The sequence below is a fragment of the Zonotrichia leucophrys genome, chromosome 4 (assembly GCF_028769735.1).
Source record: "Zonotrichia leucophrys gambelii isolate GWCS_2022_RI chromosome 4, RI_Zleu_2.0, whole genome shotgun sequence".
NCBI classification, from domain to species: Eukaryota; Metazoa; Chordata; class Aves; order Passeriformes; family Passerellidae; genus Zonotrichia; species Zonotrichia leucophrys.
In genome coordinates this window covers 20,126,134-20,153,563 of record NC_088173.1, presented here as the reverse complement: position 1 = coordinate 20,153,563, position 27,430 = coordinate 20,126,134, and the positions used below count along the sequence as shown (strand labels likewise).

Here is a 27,430-nt window from a genome sequence, read left to right as displayed (position 1 = left end):
ATATTCCATTTGTTGGGAAATTACCACTTTGTGGTACAACATTTGTTTAACATTATGGCTACATCTGTGCCAAACTTTGCACTTCTTAATGTTTAGCAGAAGAACAGGGTTTAAGATCTTGATCTTGCAAAAAAAACCCGTGTCTTTTTATTTATGAGTGTAATTTTACTGAGGGAGATCAGAGCGGTGGGAGTTTATATCGTATGAGGACTTACACTGTTGAATAAAGTTACACATAAGTGAAGCTTAAGATGTGAGGAAATATTTGCTCAACAGTGGCCTCTGCAATTACCCATTGAGTGTGGAATATAGAAATCTGGCTCTGGCAGGAGACCACTCGGTGTTTGTAGCAACAGTTTGCTTTGTGTTTTTCCTGCCTGTTTACACACACACATAGGGATAGGTAACTTACCTTGTGTAAAACAACAAAAAACAACAGAAAACACCAGTTCCATCTGCCCACCTCCCTAAACCAGATGTCAAACAGAAGAATCTGGGAATTGAATTGTACTCCATATTTTTTTATAGCAGTGAAAATTCTGAACCTGGAGAATCCTGATTATTCTTTACTTAGCATGTAGTAAAATATACTACCATTATTACCACTTACTTGCTAAAATATTTTATCAAAACTGAAATGAAATGGTTTTTCATTGATGACTGCTGAGAATGACTAATGAGAATCTGTAGAATGTGTAAGGAATATGGTTTGAAAAATGAAAAAATATCTACCAAGGCAAAAAGTTTAGATTTTCAGTGTTTTCTTATTATGACTATTTTGATGCTTTTATTAAGCAACTATGAAATATGGAAAGAGGAGTTTTGTCTCATACAAAGACATAAAAAAGATTTGATCTCTTTTAAGTATATCTCTTTCCTAGTAACCACATTTCTCTGGTCATAATGTTCCAAAGATACATCTTTACTTTTAGTAACACTATCTACTTTTAAATTTATGATTTACATTAGCAAGAAGCATTCAAGGTTTACTCATTATTTGTAGTAAATACATATGTGCACACAACAGAGCTTCCTCCTAGAAGCACACAGCTAGTCATTTTCTGTTGGTCTAGTTGTGCCAGCAGGAATTGTCACATTGTCTTTTTACAGGAATATATATTGACATGTTCAAGTTCTAAAGACTGCAAATGAAGTTTGTTGAATCTTTTTAGGATCTTACAGATATTTCAGATAAGACTAGCAATGATAGTGCAGTAATTTATATAAGCTCCATGGTTCAGAAGTTGTGTTTCCTGGACATCCTGGTCATTTATACATCTATAGTCAGTTAAATTTTGGTTTTCATTAAAGTAGTAGTTTATCTTCACATATGAATTTATTTCTTTTGCTCAAGTGACTTTCTTTAAATGAGTGGGTTCCACCATTGCGATATCTTGGGGAAAGACTAGACTGAAGGTCATGGATTACAAAGCATCAGGTTGTAATTATTCTGAACTAATTTTCCCTTGTATATTTCAGTTCTGACAGAACTGTTCTTATCATTCCCTCACAAGGTAATTTCAAAAAGAAATTTTTAAGTGATGTCATTGATCACAGAATAATTCTTTAGTCAGGGATAAGTTTGAACTAATGTATTTTTCAATAAATAGAAATGTGTTATGTGTCCTAGATATTATATATATCTAATCCCATTAAAAAAATAGTTTGTTATAAAAAGCCTTTGAATCTCTAAGTATGTCAATTTACTGAGTGCTTCATAACACATTCCTGCCAACATTTCATATGATTTCAAATGTCTGAATATAATATGAATATTTTATTTTTATTTTTTTCTGAACTGTCTTCCATTTGTTCAAATTTCTAGCAGATTCCATTCTTCTATGTCATCTGACTTTCATTGTTTGACTAGGCTTTCTGATTAAAACAGAAATTTTGTAATGCTTGAGAAAAATGAAACTTCTGAACTAAAAGTATCTAAAAAGAAGATGCCATCTCCAAATAATTAACCAGACATCTTAGGTCTGTCAGAAAACACTGTTACTTTCTTGTCCCTGAATTACTTTATATGGGCATAATATGCTATTCATCTGCCAATAAAGAACAGACTTGAGACTTCAAGTATTTTGACTTTTGGAGTTGATGGCAGAATTTTTCAGCTGATGAAGTGCTGTTTTTTGCCTGTTTATATGTATATTAAACTTCAGACTACAACAATTTTAGAATGATATCTGGGTAGAAATACTTTGACACTTGATTGCAGACATTTACCATTTTTATTAATTGAATCACAATAGATGTGAAGCACTTAGTTATAAAGACATAAATAATGACAAAAAATGTAATGAGTAAAACACTGCATCTTGCACTCTTTTCACCAGTAAAGGCCATATGCAATGCTTAGCAATATAGAAAGGTGGATAAGTTAAATTAATGTGAAGATTAGGAACTGAAAAATGTTCCCTAAGCACAGCCAAAGAACTACTCTTTTCTTCCGCAACTCTTGGTGGTGAATTCTGCACCACAGCTAGAGATGAGGAAGCATGGCCCAGCTCCAGCTCAGACGACAGAAAGCAGTTTTTGGGTGGTTGAAACCTGCTGTGATAAACTGTGAAAGCAAACAGTGACATAGGGCAACAGATGACCTGCATTAGGAAGGTATTTATGTTGATACAAGACAACATGTAATTATATTTTTGGCTGTAAAATAGTGCTAACAGCCAGACAGGTGCTACTGGAAAGTGAGAATTTTTTTTTCAGCATTCTGGAAAATTTACATTTGATAGGACAGTTCTGAAGAAAGCTCAGTTAGGAGTCTCTGCAGGATACTAGCTGAACTATGGAGACTCTATTGTATATTTATAATCAAGTTTCTCAGATAAAGAGAGGAAACTGGGGGTCGCTATATATTATTTAAAAGAAAAACTTTTAATAAAACTTCTTGGAATTGGATATTAGACTTCTAAATGAAAAACTTCCAATAATAAGTTTTTTATTCTTCTCCCTGTGTCTTTCTTATGTCCTCCTCTGTCTCCCGCTTTTGTTATAAGACCAAGGCCTTGGAGTAAGTCCCTGCAGGCAGGACTCAGCACACCCTACTGGGCCTGTAAGACTAGAGAAGTGTTAAATAATTTCAAAAATATAACAATTATATATATATATGTGTGTATATATATTTAAATACCCTTTTTTTCTGTGATCTTTCTGAAAAGATGACCTGAGGATTAGTCATAGCTTGTCATTAAACTGCTTCCATTTATCATAGGTTTCAGACTTACGTTAGTGTTTTAAGTAAACATGAGTGATTCTCTGCATAACATTCAAAATTACATGGGTTTTTTATATAATGTAAAAATGAGGTTTATCTTCTTGGTGGTGATTCATTGAGCAGTTAAAAAGAGAAAGCTAGACTGTTTCTAGCCTTGAACAAAAAGTCATCTCTGGTGCCATCCTGGTACATTTTTTCCACAGACAAGAAAGCTGCCTGCAAAGAGAAAATTTTTATTTTTGAATCTTGCAAGGACTTGGTGCAGGTCCCTTCAGGCCGAGTACATATTATTCACAGACTGGTGGCCTCTGAGGGTCTCAGAGGTACGACCATTTGTCCTCAGAATCATTCAGTCTATTATTTTCTTGAGAGTGGATCTTTCCTTCTGCTGTGTACTGAAAAAAGAAAGTAAAAGAAAGTATCCATTTAAAATTGGGGGTACTCATTTCCATCTGTCAGCATAACAAATGGCTTTGTTTTTACATGGCAAAACATTTGTTCTCCTAACTAATACAGACTAATTGTTGGGGTTTTTTTTCACAAATTTTTAAACTGGGCAATCAATTTGACAGAAAGTCTGTTCTCAGTTATGAAGTGTGAGGAAGGCTTGTTCAACAGTTGCATCCTTGATTAACTATGTACAAGTAATTATTGTAGCTCAAATGTGTTCCAAAACTTCTCCTTTGTACCTTCTGTCCATTATTTTATTTCTGAGGACATCCAATGTGGGACTATTTGCTTATGCACTTATCTCTCAAGAGATTATTTTGCAGAATATAAGCATATCTAATGTTAAAATACTTTTCAATGTTTTCATAGAGTTTGGTGGATGATGAAAATGGTCAGGGCTTTTATTTATTTAGAATTTGTGTACCTACTCTGTACTTGAAAGCCTAACTTAAATGCATTTTGAGCTTGCCTTCCTTTCCTTTTGTTATTCTGGTGGAAAATTTCAAACTAATGCTTAGGAGGGAAATATTGAAGAATTTTGTTCATAATAGTTCTAATTTCTCAGTTGATTGCTACTGTTCTTCACTTGCAATGTGAAGTGAAGTGTGTAGTGCTTGCTTTTGCAAAATTATGACTTTCATTAGACATTGCATAGAATTGCCCCCTCAGTTAGGGACTTGCTTTGCAAGGTGCATAAGCAGTGTATTGTGGAGCTTCTGTGCTTCCTTTCATCATCAAAATGACAAGTAGTATCTAACAAACACACTACAACAAGGTATCTATGTTTTCAGCTCTTTCTTAACCTTCAGATATGTTCACATTTGCAGAAAGCTTCCGAAAACTTTCAGTGCAAACAGATTTGAGAATTACAGTACAAAATGCAGTGGATGCTTGGGTTTGACTTGCAGAATTTACCTATAAATGCACATTATCATCTTGTATTGTAAGTGGAAGCTGATTTTTATGGAAAGACCTGCAAGTCAACAGGTCAAGTGCTGAAAAACATTTCGGCAGAGGAAGATGACGTGTATGCAATTACAATGCAAACTTCCTTTGTTGTGTTACTGAGTATGAGCATCAGAAAAGGCATGGAAAAAAATGCATGAGTAAGACAATGAAAAGAGACTTAAATCATCCATGGTGGCTTCTAATCTATAGAAATTCTTGCCATACCTGGTAAAGTGTGAAATATCACATTGCCTTGTTTGGACATAATGTTAACTGTTGCTTTCCAAGGTAAATAAGACTGTAGGGGTTAAATGGTCTGCATTCCAACCCACAACAACCAGACCTCTGGGATGACCAAAATTCCTTTGCTCTGTTTACTCCTCTCTTTTGCATGTTGAAATGGCACATTTAGTAAAATACAGAGGAGGTTTAATATGTCTGTGTTTATATACATATATATATATATATATATATATATATCTAAGAATGTATACATATGTGTTTGTGTGTACATGTATAGTTATGTAGATGTGCACGCATATATGCATGTATGTGTATACACATGTCAGGAGCAGTCTGCCTCTTTTAAAGGGACCAGCCTCACCTAAAGCAAGAGCAGCTGAATGACATAGAAGCATGGCAGCAGAGGCCTCTTGCTACTATGACAGCCTGTTAATCTAGTTTGGCTTTTTTCCATGCAATGAATTTGTAGCTGTTTAATGCAGGTCATATTTCCTCCACTACTCTCTGCTTTATTTCTAACACACTAAAAGCTCTTTTGAAGGATTATATGTTAATAAACAGAACTGCATGCTACATTGTAGCTCTTGAACTAACTAATGCCAAATTCTTTTTTTTTTTCTTTCAATGAAATGTTTTTCTTTTTGTGATGGTCTATAATGTCCAGCTTCATTAAAAGTAAAGCACACTGTCACTCTGCTGGGGGAAAAAGCCCAACTTATTAGAAAAGCCTATGTGAAATCTTTCTCTTCTTACATGTTTAATGTGTAGAAGTTGAAGTGTTTTTGATCTATGTGTTCCTTTCAAGATATCACTATTAAATTTGTGCAAATGGAATTTGCACAAAGCTGGAATAATATGTGTTGTCCTTAAACTACACTACCATTGTTTACTAAGATAAAACTGGATATTTATGAAACTTTTACCAGCTAGATCAGTTGAAAGAGTAAAAGCTGGTAAATCTCTTACCTCCTTTGTTCTAACTTGTTTTTTTACTAGTGTTCTTCTCCCTTAGGAACTAATGCTCAATTGCAAGAGAGATGAGACAGACTCTTTGTGCCACAGTGCAAGGCTGCAGGCTGAGCAAAGAGTGACCTAAAACAACGGCACCACACAAGTGCCTCACTGGGAAGAGTGACTGTGCTGTAGCTTATCCTGCTCCGGCCCCAGGCTCCGTGCTCCTCTTGGTAGCAAGGTCTGCTGGGAGCCGTGTGCTCACCTGGGCTTGTTGTGTGTTTTGTAGACAAGGATGAGTGTTCCAAGGACAACGGGGGCTGCCAGCACGAGTGCATCAACACAGTGGGAAGCTACGTCTGCCAGTGCCGGAACGGATTCGTGCTACACGAAAATAAACATGACTGCAAGGAAGGTGAGCAGAAGGCAGTGGAGTGGTTGGTTACACAACTGTCTCGCAGAAAGCTTTCTGCAGCTCTCCTTTCAAACAAAAGAAAGGAAAAAAAGTTCTTGCTAATGGGGTTTTAGACATTTGGGCTTAAACACAACAACATCCCTCCCCTTTCCCATCCCCTCCTTCCCAGCGTTTGTGTGGGCTGAGTTTGAGGTCCACAGGAATGAAGTTTGGAAAACTTGGGATCGTTGGCACAGAGTGCTACTTTCAATAGTTCTGTGAAGAGTAGATTATGTAAAGCTCTGATAAAGTATTTATCTAAGGCTGTATTAAACACAGGGGTAGAGTTTCTGGAGAGAAGCCTGGTAAAGTTGTGATTAGCTGCTATCAGTAGCAGTTAGTTTCCTCACAGCCAGGTTGAAACCATATCTACTCTTTCTGGGTTTGTTTTAGGCAAGAGATTCAGACAATCTACCCTCCAGCAAAGTCCTGAACATCTTTTTTCCTTTGTCTCTCTCAAGGTGGCTACCTTCAAGAAAACAATAGGTTTTGGGATTTAAGTAGAATTTAAATTCTTTGCAAATGAACCTCAAGTGTCCAATATAATGAGAGCTGCTGTAATGTCTCAATGTTTTCTAGCATGGATTTAATCTGAGAGCAAAGACATTCCCTTTGTGAATTATTTGCCTTTTCACTGGTTTTGGTTGCCTACTCTAAAAGGTTTTTTTTTCTTTTCAAAGAATTCTCTGATATTTAGAAAGCAGATTGAGATTGCTAAAAGTAAATACAAAAATGCCTTCTTTTAATTCTGGGTGCTAGTGGCTTAGTTGCAAATTCTGTGACTAAGCTGCTCTTTGTACATACTTAGAGTTTAGTCTTAGCTGTTCTCGCATTGTGTATATATTTACCTAGGAGCTGTGGTTTACAAATCAAATTGATTGCTCTGTAGCTGCAGTGAAAATTACCAATAAGAGAAAAAATAAATTGTTTGAGAAATTTCTTTTGAAGTTGGAGTAGTGAGATTTTCATATGGATTTACACACTTACTTGCATGTAGGGTGGGGGGAATGGGAAAGTACTTTATATTTATCTTATGTTTACTGCTAAATAAGACTTCTTCTGAAAAAAAGCCATCCATTGTAAACAGCAGTGTATGTTTCACAACAATCCATAAAGAAACATGCTGGATTAATGCTCTAAAGCACTTGCCTGAGGGGAATACTGTGCACTCTGAAATGCATGCTTACCTATCTTCTTAAAAATCCTTTCCACTTGATGGCTGCCCTGACAAAAAATAGTCCTTTGTTGACTACTTCTGAATGCTGACCCCCAGACTAACTGCTGCTATCCCTATTGGCACAGCTGAGTGTGAGCAGAAGATCCACAGTCCCAACGGCATCATCACGAGTCCCAACTGGCCTGACAAGTATCCCAGCAGGAAGGAGTGCACGTGGGAAATCAGTGCCACCCCTGGCCAGAGGGTCAAACTGGTGAGTCTCTGCTTTCCCTTCCTTTTCAGCTTTTCTTCCATCAAGTCAGCTTCTCAAATGACTGTTCAATGATATGAAACTTACTAGACTTTACTGTCAGTTTGCATCCCAGAGGCAAACTATTTTAAAAACTTGCTGAATCCTGTCCATTTCTGGCCAACAGGGACTACTCAATATCATAGAGTTGTGATTTAAGTTTATAGTGATTGGAAATATTCTCTACAGCAAAGGCAGGAGGAACGCTTTCCTCCTGTCAGACTTTACTATATCATTGTTGCAACTCATAAAACTTGTGCAAAGTTTTGGCAAATATGGCAGAAGCCATTTACACAAATTCCAATATATAGAAAAAGCAAAATTTTGAGTTATGAGCAGTCCTCTACACATACCTTTTCCTGTTCTGTTTTTTTGAGAAGGAAAAAAGATGCAAAAACCCTGAGAATCTGGATTTCTCATTTTAAAGTGGTTTCAAATTTTAACATAAGTAGAAGAGCAGCCTGGAGTAGATTTGTGAATTCTGTGTCCAGCTGGCTGAGGGCAGTGCTGGTGTCCAAAGACAGGCCTAGGAGAGCTTAGATAGCTTTGCAGGTTTACTGAGGTTATGTGGCCTCTGTATGAGGCCAAAGGCACAGTCTTGCCAATAGGGTTTTTGCTTTGAGCTCAGCCCCAGCATGTCTTCTGCAGCTTACTTGCAGGACAGCCATAACAAAAGCTGACGTTACATATATTTAAACTTCTTAAATTGATTTTTCAACTCTTTTGGAGCATATAAAGTTAAGGAGAGAGATATCTCTGTTTCAGAGGTAGAAACAATAGGCAGTACATGCGCAGGGATGAAGAGTGTATTCCAATCTCATAACTGCTGACCTTAGCAAATCCTAACCCCTTGTCCTGGTTTTGGCTGGGGTAGAATTAATTTTGTTCACAGTGGCTGGTATGGGCCTGTGGTTTGGATTTGTGCTGAACAATGTTGATAATACAGAGATGTTTTTGCTATTGCTAAGCAGGGCTTACACAGAACCAAGGCTTTTTCTGGTGGCAATGAAGCTGGGGTTGCAGAGAAAGCTGGGGGGAGACACAGCCAGGACAGGTGGCCCAAACTGACCACAGGGGTATTCCAGACCATAGACGTCATGCTCAGGATATCAAACTGGGGGAAGAAGGAGGAAGGGGATGGTATTTGGAATGGTGGTGGAGCGCTTGTGATGGCTGAACTCCTGCCTGCTCATGGGAAGCAGCAAATTCATTCCTTATTTTGCTTTACTTGTGTGAGCTGCTTTTGCTTTTCCTATTAAAATGTCTTCATCTCAGCCCACAAGTTTTCTATCTTTCATCTTTCCAATTCTCTCTCCAGTCCTACTGGTGGGGCAGTGAGCAAACAGCTGTGTGGGGCTTGGCTGCTGCCTGGGATTAAACCACTCCTATTAATGGTGCTGATATGGGATTGTGTATTGATCCTTGTTTGCCAAAAGTAAAACAGTTGAACTGTACTGGAAGGCATGGTGGTGGTGGAGAATGAGTGATGTGCATGCTCTGTCCATTCCAAGGGTTAAAAAATAGGTTTCTAAATCAAGCAGCCTTCTTACTGCTGCTTCTGAGCAAGTGGTCTTGGTACTGGCTGAATAAACTAAAGCCAGCCAGGTATAGGCATGTTACTGTAAAAGCTTTTCCAATACTTATACCCACAGCAGGCAAAATTCCAACATTCCAATATCTTCAGCCAAATATTCCACGGTCTACTTTAGAAAGAAAAGATATTTTAAATTGGCTTTTGCCAATGGAACTGCAAAAATATACAGAATTTTACTACATAGAATTTTCAACAGAAAACAATTCAACAGAATTACTTTAATTCAACAGAACAATTCAACAATAGAATTTTCAACTCCATGACTTAGGGTCTGAGATCTGCTCTTCTGTGCAAACCAGTAGGGTCAGTTACTAAATTCTGTGTGTTCAATATCTTTAAGTTGTGCAGTACAGCAAGGTCCCATGTCAATAATATTAACACCATAATTCCACATTGGATGATTAGTTTTTCTTTCACACAGTGTTTAAGTTTAATTTTCATAGTTTTCTTGTTCAAATTGATAAAGTGGATTGATTACTTCATGATAACAAACCACAAGAATTGTGAGGCTGTGCTTTCTTTTTCAAGATGGGGTGTATGTATGGAAACTAATCTTTTATTGTGATTGCCCTCACTCTGCTAACCATTGAAAAGTGTCTTCCTGAAAGGGCTAAATTCAAGTATTTGGTGCAATTAAAAGGCCTATGAAAAAAAAGGGTATGCACTTCAGAACTTTTAAATGAAGCATATAGATAAAGATGGCTTTGAAAATGTGCATAGCAGAGAGACTAATTTCCATGAGCTAATCAGCCGGATGTTTGTAAGAGACAGACTTAAGTGTCCCCTCCAGGCAGCTGTCCATAAGTGCCACCAACGTATCTACTTGGTTGAGTGCTGCAGATAGAAAGGGCTGGGTGGTCAGAAGCTATATGTAACATTTCTGAGTACCATTCCCACTAAGGAGACATATCACATGGAGTTAAAATAGTCATGGTGGGGGAGGAATTCAAAAGTATTTGTCCCAGGAAGAGAGGGTGTGATTTAATTATACTACAAACTTAATTAGATCATTTGTGAACTCTGTTGGCAACAACTATTGAGTTTTGGTTAAGGGAAGTTTATGTCAGTTCTCCTCTTTCAAACCTTCAAGGAACTGGCTGACCTTTAAAAAACTTAGACTGTCTTTTGGTATTTTAAAATATCAGACATTTTTTGATTTTAAAGGACTATGCGCATTAAGATCAGATTTTCCTTTAAAAAGCAAGTTTTCTTTGCATTCTCTTTGGAATTGCTAGAATAGATTGCTATACCCACAAAAGATTTAGGACTTTTTCTGGCCATGTTTGAGTGACCCAATATAACATGTACTGTGCTTCTGCAGGCTTGGGATTCCCAGTGAGAAGTCAAAGATTAAAAATAATAGGTGTGCCTTGCAGTTCATAATGAGATATACTTCCTGGAGAGGGTTGGTTTTGTTGGGGGTTTTTTCATGCTGGTGAGAAGTGAACAAAACAGATCTAATTTTCCTCTAAAAAAATGAATTTCTGCAGGCTGCTCTTGGATCATGCCTGTTGCTCCCATAGATTCCAAGTTGGCTTGATTCAACACTGTGTTTAAGTAACTCCCTTACCGAGACACAGTCTCTCAGCTTTCTGGGGTTTTCTTAATCCATCAGATTTTGTTTTGGTATGAATGACAACACATAGTTGGCATCATAAAAGTAGGATGGCTGACCACAATTTAAGAGCAGCAGGAGTGACGGCTGTACGGCTGTTTTCATTGCCTCTGCAGTTTTAATCCCGTAATGTAAACCCCAAACTTTCACCATGAAATGAACCTGCATTCGCTGCATCACACAGTTCTTCACATAAAATAAGCGCTATTCTGAGTATTGACGTTCTCTGGGGGAAAAAAAAATTGTGTTATCTCTTTAGGTCAGCTTTCAATATAAATTACCATTGCATTTCACACTCTCAGGGTTCCACAAGTGATTTGGTAGGTCAGATTTGTTTTTGTGTACCAGACAGAATGCTTAATTGTGATATTTGCTTGGTATTTGATAGTTCAGTTTTATTCCTTTTCTTAATTCTATTCTGTTTGGGTTATGGGGTTTTCTTTGGGGCCTTCTGGGGTTTATTTTCATAAACAATCAGCTACATGACTGCTCATGAAAGCATGTGTACTTGGTGGTTTTATGCTGTTTTGTTGAACAAAATATATTTTGAATTCCACTTTAAATTGTTGCTTACTCCATACAAAATTCACAAAGATGTATATTGCCTTCACACTGTTTACATGAGGAGAAATTACCAGATATTAAGCTTTGGGGTTGTTGAAATTTAGCCCTGGTCAAAAAGTCTTATCTGAAAAATCTTAGATGTCCCCTTGAAATAACTTCATTTATATCATTCTAGTCTTGGAAGATAGTCTTCCAGATCTGAAATGTGGGTATTAGTTGTATGTGTGTTAACAGTTTCTGTCAGGCATGGCATACACTTTTTGGAAATGCCTGAAGTTTGTTCCAACAAACAATTAACACAATTTTGTTGTTTCTCACAATGCTTTTGCTAGTAAAAATGTGACCTTGGCATGAAGGGTGAAGCCTGAAACATCATTAAGTTGTAAGAATAGGAAAAAAAATTTCTAAATAATAGATTAGAAAATACAACTTTCATCCATAAAACTTCATGTGGAAAAGTCATTCTCAGAGGCTTTAGTTGCAGTGTGATGTAGGTTTTAGAAAAGGGCAGGGGGGGACCCATTATACTTTGCAGATGTTTCAATCAATCCTCAACAATGCAAAGAATAGTAATTTCTGACTTTTTGCTGTTTTGAATGCTCTGTGAAATTTGGAATAATCCTAAAAACAGTGCAAATTTAGCAGAAAGGCAGTAGTATTCTAGATTTAATATTCTCTTATAGGTAGTAGTTGTTATAAAGATGCTAATCCCTTTCTGTATGAAGGATGATGCACTCTTGAAGTTCAGTGTCTTAATTTTTTTTCCAATAAAACTTCAATAAGATCAATATGTTATTCAACTCTACAGGCTTGTAGAAGCAGTAATGTTAAATCTGTCATTTTTACTGCTTCCTTGTATTCTACAACATGTTAACATATATAAGTATGTACCGTGAAAATACAGTCCCACAATGTGTAATTTTGCTTTTCTTTCCCCTAGACATTCAGTGAATTTGAAATAGAGCAACATCAAGAATGTGCTTATGACCACTTGGAAGTGTTTGATGGTGAAAGTGAAAAATCGCCAATCCTGGGACGCTTATGTGGCAATAAAATACCAGATCCTCTCATTGCTACTGGAAACAAAATGTTCCTCCGCTTTATTTCTGATGCTTCAGTTCAAAGAAAAGGCTTCCAAGCAACTCACTCTACAGGTCAGAGATCAGGGTGTGCTTTTTACTAATAACTTACCATTGGTAGGAGTGGGATGAATTCGCAGATGTAACAGCTGTATCTAATGAGGCCTTAAACCCAGTAGGAAAAGTCTGAGATTGCAGAAAGTATTCTCTAATATTTTAGATATTCCTTTCTCCCCTGTCTCTCCCTCATAGGTGAGAAATTAAAAGGTGTTGAAACAGAGTCAAATAAGAAATGAGGTTCCTCAGGATTCATGACTTGAGATCATAAAATATTGAATATCTTTTCACTGCATTTGTAATGACAACACTTAACTGAGACATGTGATGCACCTCCATTACTTTCCTGTTCTAACTTAAACAAAAATCTGGGTTTCATATAAACAGATATTTCTTTCCTGTAGTGCTTAAAAGGAAAGACAAACCAAAGAAGAATAAGGAAAAAACAACATTAAAGACTTTTTAGGACCTTTAGAATATAATGTATAATATAATATTTACCATTCAATTTTCTTGTTTGGCAGAAGTCATTGAAGTTGGAAACAGTGGTTTGTAATTGCATTTATAGAGTTTTTGGGACATTTTCAGTGTAAACATTTTTCCCCTGATGTTGCTTGGCTTACAGTGGCCTCTAGTGCTGAACCTCTGAACATCCAGTGCCTGCAGTAAAACAAGGGGATTTGGGGCATTTTGACGTTTATTTTAATCTTCAATTATAATGTCTGTCTTTACCTTCCAGAGTTCATTCTTATTTATCCAGGAAATGAATAATTCAGAAAATAGTTCATAAATATATCTTCTAGGAGATAAGTTTTAATGACAGGCAATAGTTGTGAATAGAATTATAAAGGTAGTGAGTTTTATTACATTGTAATAAAATCTAATAATATATAATGATATATATTACATAAAATATAATATTATTTATTATAGATACATATAATTATATTAATAATATATTATCTATATAATATATAATAATGTAATTGCAATATTACAAGGTTAGTGTAATATGATATTACCCAAAATATCCATCAAGTTGATGTGTAATGCTCAGCTAAAAAATCCTCATATATATCAGTGCTGGCATTTTGTCTTGTTTTTCCTTTTGATTTGTTCTGAATAATTCAAAATCTTTAGTAATTTAATTTCCCTTTCTGAGAAAGACAGTAGACAACAGTATATGAAATCTTTATGCTCTGGGCCTTGAAAGTGAACAGTTTAGCTACCTGTAACTCAGTTTGTTTTCCTTGTGAAAAATCCTGTTTTACAAGCATGCAATGTTTTGCTTTCCCTACTACAGTAACATTTTCCCTTAGATGAAAATTTTGATAGAAGTAATAATTACCCATTTTTAATTACCTTAGGGTATATAATTAAAGGTCAGAACTCTTGCTAGATCAGGTATGGTAAAACTGCTGTTTCATTTATTGTCCTCACTTTCAGTTTGCAGAACTGAAGCAATCAGTATGTGAACAAAGTTCAGATGTACACTCCCTGCATTCTAAAGATTGCAAGTCTTGCTATGACCTGCCGAATTTTATGTGCCTTAAATATAAAAACGTTTATAGCATGGACAAGCATGTGCTTTTCTGAGAAACTGAGAAAAATAAAATCTACCCAGATTTTAAGAATGCTATAAAAAACTACCAAGTTTGCCTCCTTAAGAGAGGGCATTTATTTCTGTCAGTGGCTGTTGCACAGACATGACCCCTCATCTCTGGCATGTACCTGGAGATAGTGTTTGAATGAGGGACAGCTCAGGTCCACACTCTCCTCCTCCAGCCTTGAGCCAAACACAGACTCTGTGAGAACTCTGTGAGAATTTTACCCCTGTGCTGTGGCCACATGTGAATGAGCAGATACCTAATAAGTGCATGGGCAGAGGATTGTATTCCCTTCGTTCATCTTGTCTGGGAGAAAATGGTTGATGGCGTGCAATGGGAGCAGACAAGGTTGTGTTTGATCCTGTATACCTGTGCAGACAGACAGGGAGTGCTGAGGAAGCTGCTCCTGTCACTTCTAACGTGTTAGCAAAACTCACTCACTGAAAGGACTGCTGTAACATAACAGCAGTGAATGAGTAGCTGGATTCTGTGCCCAGAGCTGTCTCTGCTGCTGCATTCCTGGCATCTTCATCATTTAATGGCCCCTTATTATTCCAGTGGATGCTGTCAATGATGATTTCCCTTCTATGATGCTTTTTGGCTTGATGTGCTATCTGATTTCAAAATTTCCATTTAATATTTCAGAAAACAGGATAAAAATGTAGCAGCAAATACAGTAAAGCTTTAAAAATAAACTGGCTAGAAAGGCTTCCTTGGGTGGAGCAAAACTTATAAAATGCTGTTTTGAAAGTGCAACACAGTTTTAGAAGGAGATTCTGTCATATTTTCCCCTCTCAGAAAAGGCAAAACCCATCCAAGAGGAATTCATAAAAATGCTCCTGACAGAACATTAAACATCATTGCTCAGGGAGTCATCTGTCTGCCCTAACTCAGGCATCTAGTTCTCTTCTGGACAGTTTCATTTATGGTGCCTGGCTTCCAGCCACTGCTCTAGGAGGTTGCAGATCTACTGTAGGTCCTATTCGTATCTGTCAATGCTGGGAGGATGTCTCAAACAAATCTGGATATCTCAGATGTCACTCAGTTTAGATGCCTGTGTTGCTTCCAAAATAGCTATAGTAATTCAGTATAGGAGTGTTGAATCAAATTTATAATCTTGTTTCATTAGTTCAGATGGAGTGGGTTTAAGCTTTTCCCAACTGTCTGGCTTGTTAAACAATCAGGAAACTACTGCTCAGTTTGTTCTTATGTTTGAAAGAAGCCTCAAAGTCACCAGAAAGGTAATGAAACATGAGAGGGTTTTTGTGCCTTAGATGATCTAGAGTCTTTCACTGAAGGTACCAGATAACCACGGTTTTACAAGTTGGACATATTCCTTGCAGTCAGGAGCAAACACCTGCCTACAGCAGGACAGCTGTGCCTGCACAATGGAAACCACAGTGGGTCAGCTCCAGCAGCAAGGCTAAGCAGGCAGTGCTGCACAGCTCTGCTCTGTGCCTGTCCCTGTGTCCCAGTGCAGAGCCTTGCTGGGCAGGCTAAGTGTAGGCTTCTGAAACTACAGCTTAATACTTAAGAACCTGAAAATTTGGCTTGTAACTTCTGTTCTAAATTATGAGGCTATAATCTGTGAGAGAAGGGCAGGGGAAGAGGAATTGCCATTTTCTGTGGCTGTATGGCTACAACTTTCCTTTAAGCTTCTATCCTCTGTAGCAAGCAGAGGGAAAGAATGCAGACAGTTCATTAAATGTTGTCTTGTTTGCAGCTGTTTGGTGTCTGAGGCAGTGAGATGTTCCTAATGTTGGCAAGAGTCCAGTCAAACAAAAAATAAACCCAAAAAAAACCCCTTTCCCCTCAACAAAAAAACCCCAAAACCCCTCAAAAAAACAACAAAAACCCCAAATGAAATTCAGAATAGGGAGAAAAATCAGTAAATTAGAATATCAATGAGAAATAACTGTTTGAAGTATCTTTCTTGCCAATGTTTTATCATGTGCTCTTATTTGTTCTTTAAGAGCAAAAAAAAAGAAATTTCATTATGAAATATTCATGCATAATGAATTACTTATAAATTATATTTCCTGGTTTTATTCCTTCATTACCCTATTGAGAAAAAAACCACTCTTTTTAAAAAGTAAGGATTTGGTCATTAGTGTTATAAACTCTTAGCTGAAATGTGACTCCTTGCAATATAATAGTGCAATTGGTCATGTTTAGCGTGGGTGGAGTCCATGAAGTAAAATTCAAAGTGTCTCTTCACCAAAGCTTAGAAAGATTTGAATATTGCTCTTTGTTTCAAGTTACTCTAAAATGATCAATCAATAATATCTACATATTTTTAAATGCAGGTAAAATTATCTATTTATTTATAAAAATTAAATCTAAACTTGTGATTCTCAGTATTTTGTTCAAGCTCATTTGCACTTGATGTTTTTATCAAGTGCTGTAAGAGATTGTTTGTTCCTGATGAGAAACAAAAACAAAATTATTCTGTTTGCATTGAAATCTTCGTACATGTAAAGTAACAAAGCCTGCACCCACCTTTTGGAAATATGGTGCATATCGGAAACAATGCTTTTTTTTTCTTAAGTACAATTTTCATCTGTTCTTCATTGAGTTCTAATGACACTGTTACTTATTTGTTTTGCACCTTATTCACCTTTACACTAGAGCTAATTCATATTTAAATTTTGAACTCTTTGAACAGTTATAAACAAGCTCTAAGCCCCACATCCATTTTGCAACCGCATACAAATAGACATTTATGCTAAAATAATGGTTTTGACAAAAGGCATGGATCTCCTGCCAAAGGCTTGCCTCAAGAACAGCCTTTCAGATACAAGACTTTATCTGGTAGCAGCAGCTTTCTCCTGACCCACTCTTTTACAGAGAAAGGCCTGCTCATGAACTGCACAGCAAACAAGGCAGCAAGCTTTGCAGTGGTGTTTAGTATTGAGCTGGCTCTCCAGGTGCCATGTTATGGTTAAAGCTCACCCTACTGTGAAACAAAAAAGTTTTGCATTCAATCACTGCCTATGAGTGTGCTGGATCTGATCCTCCCCTATCACTTGCAAACAGTGTCATTAACTCCTGCGGAAACACCACCACTGAAATGTGGATACCCTTACAGCAACTGTTTTGCTGGCCACAGGAATCTTTCCAGCGCCTACTCAAAGACTGTCGTACTGCTTAAGCCACATTCCTTTGGTGTTCCCCGTCTTTGTCTTTCAATTGAAAATTATGAGCTATGTTCAAGTCTCTCTAGTTATAAAAGAGAATTTATATAAGAAAACTCGGAATGATGTAGTTCTAGTCATACTGTGTAGTACTTCTCTCTCAGCTTGTTTGATTAACCTGCTTGCGACATTAAATTGCACACAGCCTGAATGTGGCTGCGCATCTATGAAGAGAAAGCACAAATTTGCACTGAATAAACTTCTTCATCTTTTTTTCCCCCCTCCATTTAGAGTGTGGTGGTCGTTTGAAAGCTGAACTGAAGCCCAAGGACCTGTACTCACATGCTCAGTTTGGTGATAACAACTACCCGGTGCAGGCTGACTGCGACTGGCTGCTGGTGGCCGAGCGCGGCGCCCGCGTCGAGTTGATGTTCCAGACTTTCGAGGTTGAGGAAGAGGCAGACTGTGGCTACGACTACGTGGAGCTTTTTGATGGTCATGATAAGACAGCAGTGAGACTTGGTCGATTTTGTGGGTCTGGGGTAAGTAAATAGGTAGAAATGGTTTTTTTATTTTTCATTTCTACAAAAAGAATAAGAAAGACAAGGCAGAGGAAGGTAAGGGTCATGAAATTCAGTTACAATGCCTTATAGTAAAGGTACTAGATTATCTACTTCATATTTTAATGGATAAATTTGCAGGCTTGTAGTAGTAGTAAAATATTTTCATTAATAAATTCTCACGTATTTTTTGTCCAAAGTATTATAGTGTTAAGTTAACATTTAAGAAGCTGGCAGTGGCATGTTTATCAGCACACAAAGAAAAGTTAGCAACTTTTTTTCCTTATATTAGAGGGAAATGCAGCAGTGTTGAAAATTATTACATTAAAGTTCTTTGAATTGGAAAGAATACACATTTTAAAGTAGGAGGGGCAGCTGGGAAGTATTTATAGTATGCTCATTGACTTTTAAGTCTGATTTTAGGAAAAAAAATATTCTCCTAACTTGGGTGATTAATATGGGCCTTAAGAAAGCCATGAAATCCTATATGCATTCTGGCACATTTTAACTATAAGACATGGAGGAAGTTGGCGAGAGGACACCCTGAAAAGGCTGTATCCTATTTCTCATTTTAGACTTGCATTGGTCTGCTGGCTGCCTGCCTTGGAAAAACTGGTGCAATGATCCCACAAGTCCTCTTCAATTCTTTATATGTGTGCCAGTGCAGGCACACTTTTGTACATATACTCTTTGCCTAGATAAAAGGCTTCAAAGACTATATAAGATGACAGGAGCTCTTAAGTAATTATGTGTCACTTTTTTCAGCCTCTGAGCTAGATCAAACATCTTAGTCACTCAGACAAGTTACCTGTAAACTGGCTTAAATCCTTTTAGTGCCTTTTTGAACACTAATTAATGATGCACAAAAGGTGCTTCCACTTGAATTGTAGGGGATATATTCTAAGGGAAATGCTACAGCTGAGTCTAAAATCTACTCATTCACACAAAACAATATTTTTTTGTTACTGTATTTTACAAGCAGAAGGGCAGCAAACCAGAAAATGGGCTGAATTATTTTCTTCTTTTGGGGGCTTGGGGTGGAATGGTTTTGCATTGGTGGTGGTTTGGTTCTGATAAGATGTAAATGAATGGTTTCAGATGCCACATAGGATAGATACAATTAAATAGAAAATCTATTGAAAATAAAATGCAAAATTATCCAAACTGGAATGGGAAAAATATATATGTTAGTACTTATTACCACCTTCTCAACTTTAGAAGAAGGATTTGGTAATTCAGCTGATAATTCTGATAAATATGCTTCAGTAATAAAATAGGACATTGTGAAGGCTGTGAAGAATAAGATAGAAAATAGGTATTGGCCTCTATTTTTTATCCAAATTTAGAATATTATATATGGTTCTGCCCAGTCACTTTCTTTCTCCAGCAGAACTAGAGAAAAACTAGGAGTTAGGGATTTCCTCAGTCTGCCTCTAGCCTATAAGTGAGAGCACAATGAGATAGAACTGTTCTGTCTGATGATGTCAGATGGCATTGTATGAGACACAGTGGAATTACATGATGAAGTGCAGCAGGAAAAGAGAAATAAGGAGAAAAATAGTGTATGAATACACAGAGTGGACAGATAATTTTTTTCTTTTTATTTATTTATTTTAGCCACCAGAAGAAATTTATTCAGCAGGAGAATCTCTTTTACTTCACTTTCACACTGATGATACAATCAACAAGAAAGGATTTCATATACGATACAGAAGTATAAAATATCCAGATAGCGTGCACACCAAAAAATAACACAAGAACCTCCATGCCAGAAAAAAAGAGTGAGAAACAAAGAACACACAGTGAAAGGAAGGAAGGCGTGTCAATTTTTTAAAAACTGAAGTTATTAGCACAAATGATTAATATAAGTTCAGTTGAAATGCTGACTTATAATACCAGAGACTGAAGTAAAATAAAAGAAGAAAATCACCTATCCCAGTGGAATAGTCAAGAGGACGATGTGCAGGCTCCATACTTGACTGTCTCTGCAGAGCTTGTGAAAGAACTTGGCATGCAGGGAGAAAGAAAAGCTTTTGTTCATGGTCCAGTATTTGCTAGAACCCTGCGTGTGGATTCAATCAGTTTCATTGAGGGGAAGTGACCCTCTAGATCGTTCTTCTCTCTGACAATTGTATGGTGTCTAGAAGGAAAAGAAGCTCTTTTAGGTCACACACTCAAATACTGTCCTTCTACCTAGTTGCTTTGACTTTGAATCCTGCATACGGTGTGTACAAAGACTTGGAAGAAGATACAAAATGGGAAGGCCTTCCTGTATTGTTCTGTATTTTTTACAAATTCACCTGCCATATCAGGTTATCAGTGTTTTGAAACTGGAAAATCCTACTTCTGAAACATAACTGATCTATAGAGTATTTTGTTTAACTAATGACTGAGAAGTCTGAACTGTTACATCAGTCATCACTAGTGACCAATCACTAGCTGACTGAATTTTAATGGTGTAAGCATCTGAAAATGTTTGGTTTACTGGTTAAGTAAGCTATCTCCGATGATGTGCTCTTATTTTGCACTGAATATAGAAAGAGACTGAAATAAAAACCTGTCCTGAATCAAAATCTGTATCCATGAAAAAGAGAAATGGTCCAGGATCATCTGAAACTCCTCCTACTGAATTTTTTTCAGCAGTACATTTGAAACCACTGCTAAGCTTTATTTCTTTGGACCTTTTTGTGAATGAGCTATTTGTTGGATTCAGTTACTCAGAAATGAGGCTGCAGTAGTGTCCAAAAGACAAGTTTCCCAAAGAGGTTTTTGTTAGGTTTTTTCCTAAGAGCAAGACTATCCATGATGGTGAAAAAAGCAGAATGAAACAACAGACCCAGGATCTTTTTGATATCAAGTGTGAATTTCTATGGTGCTATTCCATGAACATTAAAAAAAAAAAAACCAAGAAGTTTTAGACTTTTGAGCCAACAGTTTGCAGATCATGAATGTCTCACTATACCTGGCTGCATCTGGAGAAGGAAGGCTTTACTGCTCCGATGGAAAGTGGGTTGCAACGGCAGTGCTATTCCTGTGGAACAACTACTATTATTGCCTTAGAATCCTCGCACACAATCAGACAGATCTTCCTGTAGATACACTCCTAATTTGATAAATAATTTGACATCTTGAGCATCTTAGCATACACTAACAAAAGGATCTTCAAGCAAAAGCCCCATCTGCAGAGAGAGATCATCTGCTGTAAATACAGAGACCTGCTTTTGATGTAGAGATATGTTACATTTAGAACTGAGATATTCTATGTGCTTTAGGCCGTACATGGCTCTAGTCATAATGTATATGCATTATGTAAGTATTGTATGAATGAGTGCTCCAGGAGAGTGAGAGGTATTGTATGGGTGAATATGGAATTGTTTCTTTATGTGCCAAGTTCTATCAGGACCCTGTTTGACTGTAGCAACTTTTCTTTAAAGGCTTCATAGACAGATAACAAGGACTTCTAGTTTGCAAAAATCAAGTTTAAATGAAGTATTATGTTTCACTTACAAGAAATATTATTTTGATATCCTTTGATGTAAGTTGCTACTCAAATTAGCTTAGTTTTTGTTTCCTTCTATGAACATACATTGGCACTAATAAATCTGACCTTTTTTTATAAAAATAAAAACTGAATGTCCGTTTAGATCTCTTTGCTTGTTTTAACAGTCCTATTATTACTCATATATATTTTTCTTTTTCGATAGCTGATGTGTGTGAAGTTCAAAAGCTTAATAATTTCTGTGTTTTTATAATGCTGCTCCACTCTCTTTGGCTCATTTTTCAGGTTGTTTGATCAAGAAATGAACTACAAACAGTTTCTCCAAGGTCTTTTACTACAAAGTTCAGGCAGAGATATTACTAAAGTTAAAAAAATAAAATGTGTATTTTTGATGTTGTTACATAATTTATCAGCTTGGTGGAATTGCAATGCTTGAATTTCTGAAAGAAAAGCAAGCAGAAGCAGTGTCTCCCTGGCATGGTTAATCAAAAGGAACTGGGAAAGTCTGAGGGTGAAAGCAAATGCAAGTTTCCATGCTATCTTATTTTCCACTTTTCTGTTTTCATCTCCCCTTAATATTCTCTCTCTCTCTGTTTGCAAAAGCCTTCCTTTTCTCTAAATTTGACTTTCTTATTCCCCTGAGGATTACTCTGATAACCACAGGGTTGAGCCAAGATCATTACTTTTTGGAAAGATTTCTTTTGTTGTTGTTGATTCATACAGGCCCCTGTATAAATCCTGCTGTCCTGTATTAAATACTGCAGCAGAAATGGATGGAGAAGAGGTTGGATTGGGGGCAAGACATTATGGTGTATTTCCAAAGCCCTGTGGAAGTGATTGTCTATGGTCATGTCAAAGTATTGCTTTTGAGCACATCATTGCGGGGATTTTTTCACATGGAATATGTGGAAGTCAGAAGAGAGCAGTTGCCATAACTTCAAATACAAAGTTTGATTTTACTTCTCTGGTTGGTTATTCCTCTGTAGATCTCATATGCTTCAGAGTGGTGAAAATGCAGAAGGTGTTCTTAATGATGATCTTGCTGATAAATGGACCATATGGGTTCTATCTTCTCACTGGCCATGATCCTAGTCTGTGCCTCGTGGTGCTATCAGATGCTATTAAAAACACAGCTATTTACAAGTCCTAGGAGGTTTTTCCTGATGTAATGAAAAATGACATATGCAGTGAACTCCTCCCTTATAGGGGAAGTATGCCTTATAACTAGCCTAACAATAAGAAAATAATGAAAAAATAATTTATTTTTGTTTTTGAAATTGTGAAAAGCAGTGTGGGTTATCCACATGTGCAGATCCAGATTTGAGATCTAGTTACAGTGCGTTTATTGACAACATACCCATCAGGGTGAAGATGATACTTGTTCTGCTTCCTATTTGACACAAACTTTTTTTGACTGTGGCAATGTCACTGGATTTAAATTGTGTTTCCTGAAGCATATCATAAAGTTTTCTTCTCAACTACCTAAAGAGCTTCTGATGTGCTGAATATTATTATTTAATGTTAAATTTAGCATAAAGTGTTATTTTGATAGAATGTACTGGTCTGCATGGCTGACAGGCTTTTGGAGAATTTAGGTCTGTGGCAGATCAAATCCTGTGATCAATATCACACTGATAAGAGGGAAGGTAAGGTATGTTTGTGAGAAGCTTTCCTTTTGTCCTTAAAAAAAACCTTAACAAACAAAAGAGAGAAAAAGGTTAAAAAGAGTAAAAGTCACCAGGGAAAGCGGTTAAAATGGTTGCCTTACATACAAGGTGTGGAGGTCAAGCTGAAGTGAATAAAGCAAGGTAGGTGCACACACAGCAGATTTTCTGTTCTTTGCTGACCTTTTGTTATAGTCTACAACATATTTGAGTAATATTGCCTTGCTGTGAGACCCATGAAATCGCGGATTGACCTAAGCATGGGTGAGAGCCAAATCAGATCCTTAACACAATATTGCAGCGTTACTTTTTCATTTAAAGCAGATTGCTTTTGAACCACTGTAAAAATTAAATTCATTGGATGGAAGCTTTATCCACCTGGGGAATCAGTTCTGCACTTTTGCTGTGCTGCTGGGGTACAAGTGGCACACCCAATTTGTTCTAACAGAGGAAATTGTTGTTGACCTCACAGGCTGTGTGTGCGTTGCACTGACTCTGTGCTGCACCGCCACAGAGAGTGGTTACCGCCAAGGCTCACTGCAACTTTTATAATTAAATGGTTTTGTTCTGCCAAAATGTACAGATCTCAAAGTTTAGAGACCTGATATGTGTATGCAATTTCAGGAAAGTATTCAATCTTAAAATAGATCTGGCCAGTAACCAGAGGAGAATTTTGCTTTGACTTCAGGTCTGAAGTTAGGTCCAAATGAGTAATAGGAGGGGATGGTTTATATCACATTAACATACCTGATCATACAGATTGGCAGAACCTTACCAAAGGACTTGCTCTGATTTTGATTCTATAATTTCTGATTATGATTTGATTATTAATTGGTTAGTCAAAAAAAAAAAAAAAGAAAAAGAAAGAGAAGCCAGAACAAAGAATATAAAGCTATCACAGCTACAACTAAATTACATTGAAATAAAGCAGTCTCTAAAGTCAGCACTGTTGCTGATTTATTCTTTTTTCAATGCATCCTTCATATTCTTTAAAAATGCTTTATGATATATTGGTTTCACCTACCTAGGTGAAAGCAGTATATCATATGGACCTAGGGAACAGTTAGATGACTAATTGCATCGGTTAGTGAATTTTTCAAACAGAGAACTGAAGACAGCCTAAGAAATGGCTTGCTTTGGTTCATAATCACGTATATCTGGTGTGACTACCCATTTGTGAGAGAGGGTAACACTGGGCTTACAGCTCTTACAGGTTGAGATTTTTTTCCCCTCTAGCACTATCAAGTTTTTCTGCTCTAAATTGTATACTCAGGACAACATTTTAATGTTACTCTGCTTGATTTAATTCGATTAATCAAAACAATAAGCAGCTGCTTAAATATTGTATCATAGAATTGGGATGAATGAAGTCTGATTAAAACAAAAAGAACAAAGGAAAACGCATTTTGAAAGTTAGAAAATGTTCCCATTTCCCCTGATATTTCATTCTGAGTTCACAAAGAAAACAAGCTATGGCAGTGGCAAAAAATATCTATGTGGTACAGTGATATTGGGTGGACAACAAAAGGAAACATTAGCAAGGCTCGAGTCCCTCTATTTGGATCCCATTTCTGAAATTGTTTTCACTGGTTTTTATTTATTTATGAAATCTCATAACACAAGATTAAGTGACATGACAGACAAAAAGATAGATGACGGGTTTTTTGTCTGTGTGGATGTCTTCAATGGCCTTCAGATGTAGTAATTCTTCCTGTGTTGTTACAACTACTGGAAAGGATCCCTGAATTTATGCATGTATGTTAGAGGATGTTTACTGTGTGATAGCAACATCTGAAATACAAGGAATGCTAATAATCATTAGGAATATAAAATCTTTCAGAGCATGCTCAATGACCTTTCTCTCCTTCCATTCATGTTTTCTAGGGACATGTCAGGGAAGTGTCCACACAATGAAATGCAATGAAGGGAAGTTATAGTGAAAAAGGAAAGATGAAAAAGACATTTTGGCTTGAATATGGCTTGTCATTCATGGAGTAGAGTCAGATTGTTTAGAGCATGTTAGAAGAATATATGTGGGAGTAAAAAAATGAATCTGAACAATACAATATTTTAGTTGAGTGTCAGGAGACCACTTTAGTGTTGGAGACAGAATAGTTTCCCAGGGATAATAGTCCCATTTCTCAACTATCAGGAGCCATATTGTACAGAATGTTGTCTAATGGAGAGAGAGAAATACCCAAAGGTGCCTTTTCAGTTATGAAACTCTGCTCAAATTTGTGCAAAACATTTGCTATGTGTTCAATTAATTTAATAGTAATAGCAGTACACTTTTGTAATTGAAAGAACTGTAGCTAGTGAAGACAAAAACACTTCTATTACAATAGATAGAATATAATAATGACTCACATCTGCAACCTGGACATCTTGAGTATCAATTCTCAAGTAGAATATTAAAATATAGCAGGTGTTGACAGTTGTTGAGATGTCTTGGCAGAGTTGATGTTCTGAAGAGCTGCATGGACAAAAGCTGACTTTTTTGAGACACATTTACTAATATGCTTGCCTTTTTTACATTGTTGCTATTTCTTCTGACGGTCGTGAGACAAACGGTTTTAATTACAAAAATCAAGAGCCTTGACTATACTATATAGGAAGACCATACAGAGCTGAAAATATTCCTTCTTGACATTTAATTAGTTGCTTAAAAATTCTTATTGTTATTATGTCAGCAAAGGCAATGTTATCATGAAGACATTGAATAAAATGTCTTTGGAATATTTCTAGGTAATCACAGTAGTAATTCAATTTTTATCCTATTAGTGTAAAACTTCCTTGAGATTGCTGCGCCATTGACATAATGCTTTTTAAAATGTGTATTTTAGAGCAGATAAATCCTGAATTTTCTTAGTCAGTTTGCCCTGACGTAAAATTACATTAGTGTTAATTTTAGTGTACAACTGTTTAAAGAATGGGCTGATTCATGATATCATTGGATGGAATTGTGTTGTTGGCTTTTTTTTTTTTTTAATGCTACAAAGGAGGTTCTTAACATTTGGGAAATTTAGTGAGGGCTAAATGAATTTAATGTGTGGTAACCCACCATTATGCCTATTAATGGTGGGGGAAGGAGAGACACAAGCAGGGAGGGGCAGCTCTTAATGTTGTTTACACAAAATCTGGCTCAAATTCTCAACTGCAAAGGGCATATTAGTGTTATGTTTATGTATAGCCACCATGAAAGTTCTGCTGAGAATTTTTCAAAGTACTTTTGTTTCAGGAAGCCTTGAGAAAATATTGATTCTAGAATAGACGTATGAATAAAAATCACACTTTTATTATTTTATTTTTTAAAAGTTTATTTTAGAGGCATTGATTCCAAGTCTTTCTTAGTGTTGGTTTGGCAGAACTAGGAATGAAGAGCTATTGGGTTTGCCTTTCTAAAAGGTTATTGGCCTGAGGATCTCCTTTCCTGAGGAGACAAACAGAGAAGATGGTTAGTTTTCCCTTGAAAAGATAGTTGGCAATCCATAGAGTTACTGGTTTTTACCCCAAAAAACTTGGATTGTTTGTTGGATTCAGCGTATCATACTGAAAACAATGGGAAAAAATACTTAGAAATATAAATTGGATTAAATTTGTTTACTTTATACTGAGACTACTTAACCAAAGTGAACCAGAAGCAAAGACATTTGTCAGAAATAAGATGTGCAGTTGCCTCTCTTCTTTCCTTGAGAACAGCATATATCCTGTCTCTTCTGAGAAGCCACAAATTCACTGCTTTTATTTAAAATCTCAAATGACATTGAAAGAGCAAGTTGGAGAAAAAAGGCGTTTGAATCTCTAAGCTTCAATTGCTAAAAACAATTTGACATTGTCACAATGTGCCTTCATAAGGAGATTCTGAATCTGAAAATAGGATTTGACTACAGTGTAGAATGACTGAGAAAGAACAGAAAACCTGAACTATTGTGATAAAATACAGTGACGTTTCTGCTTCTGTGCATAAGTGAGGACCTTTTTTTTTATTTTTACTTTTGGTCATGATCTTCATAGAAGTTTGCATATGAATACAGAAAATACCCCAAAAGTGTCCTTTAAAATCCTTTATTCTGTATGAAGTTGTTGAATGAAGAACAGCTGTTTGCATCCTAAGTGAGATTGATTGTTTCAAGTGGAAAAAAAAAAAGACTCTGGAAATAGTGTTCAAGTGAAAAATGTATACTATTGCCAACATCCCCAGTGCTTGATGTCCTTCCAAAAAGGAGGACTACAGTTGCCTGTTATGGCACTTCATTAAATACTGTGTTCTGATACAAGTCACCTGAGGAATACTTCAGAATTTGTTGTTCTGTTTCCCA

The 27,430-nt window shown here is 36.6% G+C and overlaps 1 protein-coding gene across 6 annotated transcripts in view; it reads left to right on the top strand.

The window, feature by feature from the left end:
* TLL1 (tolloid like 1) overlaps positions 1 to 21,573 on the top strand; it is a 124,887-nt gene extending 103,314 nt beyond the window's left edge. For all 6 annotated transcript variants that reach the window (XM_064710704.1, XM_064710706.1, XM_064710705.1 and 3 more), the window contains 5 exons: positions 6,108 to 6,233; positions 7,575 to 7,702; positions 12,452 to 12,665; positions 17,680 to 17,930; positions 19,566 to 21,573. In XM_064710704.1, the coding sequence (XP_064566774.1) occupies positions 6,108 to 6,233; positions 7,575 to 7,702; positions 12,452 to 12,665; positions 17,680 to 17,930; positions 19,566 to 19,700 (854 nt within the window). In that variant the 3' untranslated portion in view covers positions 19,701 to 21,573. The remainder of the gene's footprint in view (positions 1 to 6,107; positions 6,234 to 7,574; positions 7,703 to 12,451; positions 12,666 to 17,679; positions 17,931 to 19,565) is intronic.
* Positions 21,574 to 27,430: the final 5,857 nt, after the last annotated feature.